Here is a 12279-nt window from a genome sequence, read left to right as displayed (position 1 = left end):
TATTTTTCCTTAACAGATGTGCTGTTAAATAACTAAATCATAGAATTTATATGTATGTCAGCTTAATGAAATAGCAGTGTGTTTTTTACAATTTTTTTTTGCAAATTGGAGAATCTATATGAAAATAGACGGCATGGTAATCAAGCACCATTATCTAAAGTTAAACAAGATTGGTATGAACCCATTTGGTAATTCCTATTTGTAAAGATTCTCAGGCCTATTTTTTTTTAAATTCCTAAATTTGAGATAAAAATGAAGTCTATTTCAAGTAATTATGAAAATGTCTCATTATTTAGGGAAGACCTAAAGAATTGGATATAAATAAATTCTAGTATTTGTTGATTTTACTTTATTGCTATAATTTACAACTTGATCAGTTTTTAAAACAGCAACCAAAATTACAAAAGTTCAGACAGAGTTCTGAATTTTACATTTTTATTGTTTGCTCATTTACCTGTATTGTCTTCTTTGATGTTTCCTTTAGATTTTTATGCTGCAGTTGGAGTAACTGGGACCACAGTAGTCTCAGGAGTGTTGTCCAACTCTGAGGAAGCTTGCGGAATCTCTACAATATGTGCTGCGACCTCAGTAGCCGAAACTGGTGTAGGCTCAACAGTAGCAGTATTATCAATAGGAAGGACAGTGTTTTCATCCTGATTTTTTTGTGGGGGAGTGGCCATGAATGATGCATGTTGGAATGTTTGGTGTTCTGTTGTAGGCTGAAAGATGTTTGGCAGAGCTTGCCATCTGGCGATTGGGACATGTGGCCCAAGTAGAAGTTGTTTTGTGTAATATGTGTAAGGCAGGTTGTTAACTGCATAATATGGAAAAGGCATGTATGGGCTGTTAATTGGTACGATACGTTGGTAGAAATTAGGCTGAAGCAGGGGATTGTTTCTTAGCACATAATGCATAGGGATATATAAGACTTTCTTCTGTTCAAACAGTCTTCCATCATTCTTATGGCACTATAAAAGAGTAAATGATATAGAAAGCACTATTATAATAAAAATGTATAGACATCTTAAATTAGCATGAAACGACTTAGTGTTAAGTAAATGTTGGCCATTGTAGGTACAATACCTAGAAAACTTTCATAAGGAACTTTGACATGTACTGAAGCCCACACAACATGCACAGGCAGGCAGATACGGATATCTAATCACAACATCTTTGTAATTGCTCCCAGATTTTATACACCTATAGATGAGCCTGAGAAATTTTATTTTTGCTAATCTTATTATGGAAAAGATTAAGATATTAGAACCTAAACTTTGGGTTTTTTTCTTTAAGAAATCCTATTGAGCTGGGTGCCTGGTTCACACCTGAAATCCGAGCTACTCAGGAGGCAGAAACTGTGGTTCAAAGTTAGCCCGGGCAAGAAAGTCCATGACACTCATATCCAATTAAACACCAGAAAACCGTAAGTGGTGCTGTGGCTTAAGTAGTAGAGTATTTGCCTTGAGCTGAAGAGCCAAGAGACTGCACCCAGGCCCAGAGTTCAAGCCCCACAACTGACAGAAAACAGCAACAACAAAAGAACCCCTCAAACCCTATTGATAGACCTCCTATCAATAGAAACGAATCAACAACGTTATGCTGCAGACTTTTTCTTATACAAACATAGTCAAATGAATTCATTTGAACATATGTTGTAAACAAAAGGGAAAAAGAAATACAGGCATATGAGAACTATTAAAGGAGAGGTTTTGCTCAATCAAGATGTATAAAGTAATACTGAGGTTAGGGGGAAAATTGGGAGCAACAGAAGGAGTTCATGTCATTAAAATATAACATATACGTTTATAAAATATCACGATAAAACCCTTTTGTCCAATTAGTAGGTACTAAATAATGGCATGAACGTAAAACAGGTTGTGGGGATGGTACCAGTGTGAGGAGAGAGGGCCAATGGAAAGGATGAATGAGGGTGAACATAGTCTAATTCATGTATGCAAATAGAACAGTGAAACCCACTGAAATTGATTTGAGAAGAGAGGATGAGGTAGAGTGAGGTAGGAGTGAGTTAAATTAAGTTACATTGTAAGCAAGTGTGACAATGTCACAGAGAAATCCTCTCGTACAAGTAATATATGGATAAGAGAGATATTATTCCTTACTTATGTTTTCATTTTCCTTCAACAACTGTTGAAGATAGTGTTGAGATAGTGTTCTAATTGTTAGGCATACATGAGAACTGTATGACACAATGAACGTGATGAAACAGATCTGCAGGTCAACATCAAGTTTGCTCCATATTATCCGCGGTTAAAATACTTAAAAGGTTATTAGATTATTTTGTGGAGATATTTATTTAGTTTGATATAGAATGCATTTTAATAAGCAGAATTTTATTTTGCAGAATATTATCTTTAGGTTTCATATTTCTAACAGAAATAATTAAAGTAAACTTACTTCTACTTGTTCTTGATATTGAACTTTTGAAGCCTGGGGAGTTACAGAAAATGAAACAATGAGATTAAACAGTGAAAAAAAGTCCTAACAAAATTTAAATCTTATTTATTTTATTTTTCTGGTTTGGCTTCAAAATACCTTTAAAGATATCAGTTATATTGTATTCAATTTTGTGTGTATGTGTGTGTGCGCACACTAGTACTAGGGTTTGAACTCAGGGTCTGGGAGTTATCCTTGAGCTTCTTTAGCTCAGAGCTAGAGCTGTATGGTTGAACTACAGGTCATAAAAGGAACAGAACCTTCTTGTAATCTACCTATACTAGAGCATGCAATTCAAGATAGCATCCGCTAGTCTTCAAGGCAGTTATGTATATGAATCCCTGAGAAGAAATCAGCTAGTTGGCATAATGGGAAAGAATATAACTCATACTATCAATATAAACAGAACTGTTACATAGAAATGTAATGAGAAGGTCTTTGAAAGTAGTTGTTAAAATGAAATATTTAGTTATTAGATAGGAGGCATGTAAATATCATTGAGGTTTGTAGACTATTATGTTTTGCAGTTAGGCAGAGATAAATAGCAAAAACTTACTGCTGGTTCCTGGTGTTGAACTTGAGCAGCCTGGGGAGGTACAGAAAAAGGCATGATGAAAACTGAGAACTAAAGTCTTTAAGGTCTTTTAAAAAGATTGAGCACTCAAAAAGACTGGAGTTAGAAATTCAATTAAAAGAATTTCAGATACTGTACTTATTCACCAGAAATTATTTTTAGAACATTTTATAATCTAAACTATGCTAGTATTTCCTATAGAATGTATTTTTTTTATGGAATAGGAATTGAAAGTCTGTAATGATGAGGTGAGATTCCTTAGTTATATATGGTAACTTGGTGGATATCCAGACAAAACATTGAGGTTATAATAGAATAAGTACAAACTACTTAGAAATTTGTGTAATTAGAGCTCTTAATTATATTATTTTAAAATCTAACTGCTAATTATATGAAATTAACTCACCAAAAAAGGCAAAGTTAATGCCAAAATATTCACAGCTAGAAGAAAACTCTTCATCATTGCACCTAAAAATAAATTTAAAAATTATGATTAGCAACAATTTAAGAGTTAGTTAGCAATAATATTTGCTCTGATTTAAGAAAAAGTCACATTTACAGGAATGTTAGCCAATGTAGGTAATCTATGTTATCAAATTATTAGAAATATGAAAGTTATAGAAAATAATTTTTAAAAATATATTTTTATTGTAAAGATACTTACAGAGGAGTTACGGTTACATGAGCAAGGTAAGGAGTCCATTACCAATTGAGCATTTGTAATCCCTTCCTTTGCTTTTCCCCTTCCATCCCTATCCTCCCCACCTGCCCAACTCCTCCCTTAACCCCTCTCCCCACTCCCACCACAAAGTTGTAAAGTTCATTTTCAACATAGTGTCTTGTACGTCTTGTTGTTATAGTGGGTCAATCTGTATCCTTATTTCAGCATTTTGTTATTTCCATTCCCCTCCCCAAATTGGAAAAATGTGTGTGTGTGTGTGTGTGTGTGTGTGTGTGTGTGTGTGTGTGTGTGTGTATACCGAATCAAACACAATGAAAACAGGGGTTATACTATGGGGGAAGAACATACAAAAGAAACAAAAAAAATCACATAGTAGATTATAAGTACATTAAAAAGAACAACAAGAAAGATAAAATCTCTTGTATCACTATCTTGGGGTTCATTTTGCTTAGCATCAGGTTATATGGTCATATGTACATAGCTTTTGACCTCTTCTGCTTGTCCTAGACATATACCAGTTATTGCAAATAAGGGAAACTATGGAACCTATGTTTCTTTGGGTTTGGCTTACTTCACTTAATATAATTTTTTCCAAGTCTTTCCATTTCCTAACAAATGGGGCAATGTCATTCTTTCTGATGGAGGCATAGAATTCCATTGTGTGTGTGTGTGTGTGTGGGGGTGTTTGTGTGTATCACATTTCCATTCATCTACTGAGGGGCATCTTAGCTATGGTGAATAATGCTGTGATAAACATAGTTGTGCTGGAAGCTTTAGTATGGCTTTGTTTGTGATCATTTGGGTAAATGCCCAAAAGTGGGATTGCTGGGTCATAGGTGAGCTCTATGACTACAGTGTATCTATTTAATCTATACCATGAATCTGCTGTGAATGACATTTTAGTCCAAATATTGAAATTATCTAGGTAAATCTGACAAAGGTCTTGCCAACAATCAGCATTAACTTCAGTGATTAGTGTTGGGACATACAAAAATCAGTGAAAGGAGAAAGAAAGTAGGAAATGCAATAAAATCAGTTTTCTACCAATGGGAAGTTTCTATTAATTAAGAGAATTAACAAAGTCTATGAAGGTAAGACTTGCCTCTGCAGAGTTTAAAAGGGAGAGAAACTTTCCAAGTAAAGAAAAAGCATCCATGGGCAATTTTGTTGAAAAGTTGTATAAGAAAATAAAGAAAGGAGAAAATTCAGAGCCCCTCCCGAACAAAAACTGAAGCAAAAATGGCTAGGGGCATGGCTCAAGAGGCAGTATGCCAGCCTAACAAATATGAGGCCTTGAGTTTAAACCCCAGTACAGAGAGAATCATTGAATACAAAATAATAGTTCTATGATAATTTACAGAATCTTAATTTAATACGATGCATGCATACACAGAAAAGTATTTTTTTCCTTTTTACCAGAGACAGAAATCATTACTAAAACCATAATTTATTCACCAGCTACTTCAACCATCAAATACTTGCATTTATATTCATCATTTGGTAAGAAGACATTTTGTGATGCTAGTGAATGATTTAGCTGTCTTGCATATAGTAAAAGTATGCTTCACAACATTTGTACTGTAACAAAATTATGATTTTTTTAGTTCAGAAATAAAATTTGAAGGCAATTAATGGATCAATCTTGATTAGGAATCTGAAGGAATAGGCTAATTGTCTTAAATACCTTCTTATTTAGAATTTATGATGCTTAATTTACCGTATCAAACCTTGAACTTAACCCACAGTTAAGCTTAAAATAAATTGGATCAAAACACCACTCACTAACTAAAGTTTAGTAGAAATCAATATTATACTGATGCTCAAACACATTTAACAGCAGTAATGACTAGAAGAAAGACAATGTTACTCCAAAAATAGATAATTTTGATGCCATCCCAGCTAACCTCTGTGGTAGGGCTCACTCTGGGCAGTCAAAATCATTACCTTTCCTTGTGCCCGGCGTGTCTTACGTGGCAGTAGGTCTTGTTTGGCCTCTTAATTGTAGAGAAGACCCAACATAAATAACTGAATCTAATTATACTCAGTACCTTGAGTCACGTTCTATTACCCTCCAACTTTTTACCCAATAAGATGATGTGACAAAAGGAAAAGATCTGTCGATAATGGGGTCATCTTTGGGTCAATCTTGGTCAATGAAATGTGGAGGGGGAAATAGAGATGCCAGTCCAAAAGCTTGAAAGAAGACTATTCATATCTTCTGAAAGAATGAATCTTTTGTGCTTTATGACATTACAGAATCTTAAAAATTGTTTTAACCCACTAATCTTACCTAATTGAATTAAAAAAACCACAACACTTTGAAATTTAAAATATTTATTTATATGTTTGTTTTATTTTGTTCTCTTATTAAAGTATCTTTAGATAGATGTATAAAAGGGTTTCATTTCAAGATATTTATTCACGAAGTACAATGCATTTTGGTCAATGTCACTCCTTATACCATTTCCCCCACTTATCTTTCCCAGCCTCAAGTACTCTGTGTCTAGTATAGATTGTGCTATTGTTTTCCTTCTAAAATTACATTTATTCATTTACTCATTCATTTTGCAGTGCTGGGAATCAAACCTAGGCCTTTGCACATGTTACACTCTGTATTGAGTATAAAGATTTAAAGAAATAATAGGTCCCATGTTTTCCCTTATTTGCAATAATTAGTATACGTCTCGGATAATGTTAGCAGATGAGCAGAATAGCTCAATAGCTATGCATATATCACCATATAAGATGATGTTAAGTGAAATGAACTCCAAGACATGGACACAAGAAGTTTTTCTTTGTTGTTGTGTTTAATGTACTATGTGATTTCTTGTTTCTTTTGTATGTTCTTCTACCTATGGTATATTCTCTGGTGTATGTATTTGATTTTGGTACCCTGGGATTGTATATACATTTATTTGAAGTAAGGAAGGGAAGGGGAACAACAGAATGGTGAGACAAAGGACAAGGGGGGAATCAATGCAACCACGACATTCACAAGAAAATATGTTGGAAATGGTCTGTACAACTTGGAGGGGGGAGTTGAGGGGAAGGAAAGTAGAAGAAAATTGAGGGAAGGGGTAACAAGGATGACAAGAAATGTACTCATTAGTTATGTGACTGAAGCCCCTCTGTACAACACCTTGACAATAAAAAATGAGAACAAAAATAAAAAATAAACTGATCACTAATAACATGTGTACTACTAATTTACAAGATAAATCCGGATGGGAAGCCTTTTAACTAATATGTAGTAGGTGGCATATCATTTATGTTTGAAGTTTTGAGCTATAGTATATAATTTGTTTGGTATGAAAGCATTGATTTCATATTCATACTAATGGATTAATTAACCTCTTATGTCAAACATTTTTAAGGTTTTTATATTTTAGCAATATAAGTGGGCCATGTCAGGTATACAAACTTAAGTTAATGAACTGAGGATAATTGTTTTACAAAGAAAGTGCATTCTAACAGAGTATAAGTCATAAAACCATCAATATGGTAAACAGTTTGGTGAAATGTAGCTGCAGAGATACTTTGCCTAATAATTAGGAAAGGATATTTGTTTTTACTTGCATTTCTCTACAGGTAATGCTAACTGTGATATCATGATTAGACTGGTAGTTGTAGGAAACAGTATAGAAGTTCCAGAATACAAACAAGAAATAATAGCAGCATTGTGGATATTTCCAAAACCTGTCTCCTTCTTGGAAATATTACATATCTTAGAAAATCAGAAATGCTGTTCTGGATACTAGAATACTTAATTGGATGTTCCAACTGAATTGAGAATTTCTATTTCTCAGAATAATTGTTTTTTTCTATTCAAAGAAAGATGGCAGAATTTCAAAACTTCTAAAACAAGCTGAAAAAGTAGTAAGACAAGCTAGCCAATTGATGCGAACTGTTTATTCACACTGTTTTAATTGGTTGTCAAGATCATGAGATACTTGGAGAATTATGGTCTAGTCAATCTTCAAATTATGAAGACACTCTCTTCCACATAGCAATTTCTTAGCCATTGATTTAGGAATGGTAATGGTTTCATCTAAGTGTTTTTGTAATTCACAAGTACAAGGGACTTAGAACATTAAACTTTTTTCAGTGGGAAATTATAAGTCAAGAATGCCTGAAGATGCTAGAAATCATTTTCTTTCATATATGGGGGATATTTTTGGAGTAGGAATAGCTCCCATTTCAAACATGAATCTGTTTTTATCTCTTCCTTCCCACCACTGAAATTAAAGTTCATTTTCAACATAGCGTCTTCTATGAATCTGTTTTTGTTTGTACAGGGTTTGCAAATCACTGATCACTTACATAATTTCACACTGCTTCAGGCATTAGCAATAGATTGGTCCTGATGTCATGATTGTGCTCATGTGGGGCTCACAGTCCAACATTGATTGTACAATAGTGACATTAGACATTCTTTATATATAATGATCTAAGACAATCTAGGAGAGGTAAAGAATTTTGAATGACTGTAGCTGAGATTCTGAATCAAGCTGCACTCTAAAATGGAATTATCCAAATGTTCTAGTTTTTTCCAAAGAAAAGCCAAAAGAGGATGAGAATACCATACTCCTACAGCTTCAGGTAAAATGAGATGCTGTTGAGTAAGACCCCCAAACTTAGTTTTTGTTATAAAAACAAGTTCAGTTACCTTGGTTGCATAATGTATTTGTTGCATTGGGGCACAAAGCCTGCTCCCAAATCATCCTTAGACCATAAGAAGAGTGCCAGCAGGTTTCATTTGCAAGACACAGCTTCTTTGTGTCTAAGTTCTGATAAGTAGTGTGTGTTCATAAACTACCTACGTTGTGGGACTGAGGAACAAAGCTTTATGAACATTGCACATTTGGACCATACTACTATTCTGTTTTTTCTCTTAGGTGCTTATATAATTTATTTATTTATTTTATTTATTTGGTTGTGCAGCTTGAACTCAGGGCCTAGTTTCTGTCCCTGAGCTCTGTTATTCAAGGCTTGTGCTCCACTACTTGGAGCCACACCACCTATGCTAGTATTCTGGTAGTTAATTGGAGATAAGTGTGTCAAGAACTTTCCTGCCTGGGCTGGCTTTGAACTGCAATCTTCAGAGCTCAGCATCTTGTGTAGCTAGGATTATAGATATGAGCCACTAGAGCCTGGCTTATAAAAATATTTCCAAATATACATATGACACAGTTATTTTCCTGTTTAAAATCTTACAGTGGCTTCTTATGGCTCTTAGAACTTGTTGTAAACTCCTTACCAAGGCCTACAGATTTTTATATAATCTTGTCTCAATATTTTACCTTATTCTGTGCCACTTTGTCTCTTACTGTATGCCAGCCTTGATGAACTTTCTGCTAGAATCAACCAAACTCTTTCCTGAATCAGGACCCTGCCACTTCTATTCATAATTCCTGGAATGTTCTTACCAAAATTCTCAGTAATGTCTGCCTTTCACTATTGAGGCTTAGCTTAATACTGTCTTCTTTCCAGAGAAGCATTTCTTGACTCCTTTTCTAAGTGCTCACTTGTTGCTTTTCTGCTATCATTTTTTTGTATTTTCCTTTATGATCTATTACAATATGCCTTTCCCCCCCACTAGCATATGGTTGCTTACTATAGACTTATATCTGACACATATTAGGCACTACAATATTTGTTGAGAAAATAATTGATTTGGGAGTAATATTGAGCTATTTTTTTAAGTAGTGAATTTTGGCCTCCTTCTCTACTATTGAGTCAGAATTTTAGGAAGAAATATCCATGGAACTCTGTAAAGTTAATAAGCACTAGGTGAAGTTTACATATAAAATAACAGTTTGGAAATTGCTGCCTTTTTTTTTTAGGATGAGAGCAGAACATGATCAAGAGCTTTGAAAGAGAGCAAGCATGTGAGCTGTTTTCTCTGGAATTCCAATTTCCTTTGGAGAAGTAGTACTTGTACATAAGGGATAAACTTTTTTTTAATGTGTGTGTGGGAGTGGTGCTGGTTTCCTGTGAGAGTACTAGGACTGATTTCCTTATGACTGAAGAAGTTGGAATCTAGCTGGACTCCCATCAGTGTTTCCTTCTGCAGTTCTTTCATTCCAACACTAATGTCTTTCCTAGGGGAACTAGAAACTTAGGTTGTTAGAGGGAGGGATGTATCAGCTGTCAGTGTTGGTTCCTATGTTGGTTCCTTTCATTTATCTTAGTATACTTGAATGTATTTCCCCAGAAGTTTCAGTTTGGTGTGGGCATTACTAAATTGACATAGATTTCTGGAAAATGTTATTATCACCTTGATATATTAGCTGTTCACATAAAGAAACAACTCACTATATGGTATTTTTTTCTCTAAATCTGTATGAAAATTCTTATGTTATTTACTGAATAAGAATATTAAAATAGTTGGTAAATCTTCCTTTTACTTTTAGCTATTCTATAGTTAATAAAATTTTATATATTCATTAAATATTCTATAGTTAAGAAAATTTTATATATTCATTAGAATGTTCTAGAGTTTTATTCCATTTTTGCTCTTCTTTTACTTTGCTCAAGAAAGATAAATGTCATTAAATATGTCTTTTGAAGGCTGTGGTTATATTTCAATAATGTAATGCTTGCTTAGCATGCCTTAGGCCTTCAGTTTAATCCTGGTGCTTCAAGAAGACAAAAACAAAATCTGTTAGGTATTTATTTATGTAATAAAAATTTCACACTTAATTTGTGTTTGTATAACTGTCATAACCCATATTTCTATTAAGGTTCAGCTCAAAGCCACTTGTGATCCTAGTGTGGACAGCCAGATTTATCTTTTAAAGATTGAAAATAGTTTATTGTGGCACTTTATTACAATTATTGAAGTTCTATAGTTGCTTATCTCCCCTTCCAGGACTTTAGGTTCATTAAAGGTAAAAATTTTTTTTTTTTTTGCAAAACTCTTGGATTTAGGGCAATGAGGATATGAAATAAGTACAAGTTGCCCTCTGTTCTGCATTATGGACCCAATTGCAAATCCAAACTATTTGGGAAAAAAATCATAGAAACTTTAAAGGCGGAACTCAAATAGCCTTATGATGAATCCATATGAGGAAGGATGTGTGGGCACAACTTGCTGTAGTCTCCTGACTTCTCACAGCTCCTCAGGCTCTGTAGGCTTTTAGGCTTATAGTAGTCACATCTATACTGTATGTGTATAGAATTCATTCCTTTAATATTGCTTTATCAACAGTGTAGTACAATGGCTCTTACATTACATTCCAATTGCACTGTGTATTATACAAGTAATCCAGAGAGGTTGGATTATGATAAGCTGGTTATGAGAGAATGTCCAGAGGTTATATATCAATACTCTGCCATTTTATTTAAGGGATTTGAACATTTGTTTACTGATAGCTTTGAGGGTATGTTGAAGGCTCGTTTTTGAACAAGCCATTGCAGATGTGTTTATATTTAGTTTTCAAATGGATGAATGAATGAAATCTGAAGATTATATAAGGAAAAACATAGATTTTTTTTCCCCCGGGGAAAATTTCCAAAATTTCTTTCAATGATTTTTATGTAAACTTTGCTTACATTTTGAAATAGTGTATTTAAGGATATTATAGTTTTATCAATAGTTTTAGATGATGTGAGCATTATTCTATAATTTTGTTTAGAAAACTTAATTAGGCAAATAACTTTATACTGGCACCTTTGAGAATGTTACTACATATATACATATTGTAAATTTCTAAGAAAGATATTTAGAAAATGAACATGTACTGTTGGAACCATCTAGTGAGGTCAGCTATTCAAGAAACACACTTTAGGAAACAATTCTTCAGTGGAGCCTAACCTCATAAACCAACATGGGATTACAGAAAAAAAATGGAGGTTTAACTGAATATGTCCATTGGGAAACTATCCTGCTAAGATAATGATCAAAGTTGTTTGGGATCAAACATGAAAAATATTGCTGAAATTTACTTGGGAGAATAACTAATCAACTTTATGTAAATGATAGACTTTTTGTCTCTAGAAAATTATAATCATATATTATGCAGTAGAAAAAAATTGAAGTTTGATATGACAGTTAAAGACACATATCAAAGACTTTGTAAAATAAAACAAAACAAATTAATTTCCAGTGAGTTCTTTCATATTTCAAAGCAGCCAACATTAGCTTCTTTGTTTACCAACATCTCTGGGACTTCTAGACTTTCTTGTGCCTGCCTTTTCCAGTCCTATAGTAGCTTCTCATCTTTTAAAAGTGGATTGGAAAACAATCTTTATAAAATTAATTTATTACGTTAGGATAAAAACTGTTGGGTCCTCTTGCTGTCTCTCTTGTGGTTTTACCTGGGATCACTGACTTTAATACTAAGGAATCATTATTCACATAAAGGAATCTTTAATCCCTAAAATAACCAAGGGAAACAGTGATTTTTATGCTCAATTTATGCCAAATGGCTCATGAGACTGACCTTGATTTTCAGCCAGTTTACACATGAATGAGGCGGACTTTCCATCATTGACGCTAAAGGTCTCTCTCTCCCCTAGGAACAATTTGTCCTTGGAGGTGGAGGCATATGATCTTTGTTCAAAGAGA

The 12279-nt window shown here is 33.9% G+C and overlaps 1 protein-coding gene across 1 annotated transcript; it reads right to left on the bottom strand.

The window, feature by feature from the left end:
- Positions 1 to 488: 488 nt before the first annotated feature.
- Positions 489 to 3491, bottom strand: Csn3 (casein kappa). Its single transcript, XM_042678381.1, has 3 exons — positions 3435 to 3491; positions 3011 to 3040; positions 489 to 968 (listed from the first exon to the last, which is right to left on the bottom strand). Exons 1-3 carry the CDS (start codon positions 3489 to 3491, stop codon positions 489 to 491), a joined length of 567 nt encoding a protein of 188 aa, XP_042534315.1.
- Positions 3492 to 12279: the final 8788 nt, after the last annotated feature.

Source organism: Dipodomys spectabilis, unplaced genomic scaffold (genome assembly GCF_019054845.1).
Source record: "Dipodomys spectabilis isolate Male_0828 unplaced genomic scaffold, ASM1905484v1 ptg000043l, whole genome shotgun sequence".
NCBI classification, from domain to species: domain Eukaryota; kingdom Metazoa; phylum Chordata; class Mammalia; order Rodentia; family Heteromyidae; genus Dipodomys; species Dipodomys spectabilis.
The sequence above is the reverse complement of the archived record's forward strand: the minus strand, read 5'-3'. Positions and strand labels throughout refer to the sequence as shown.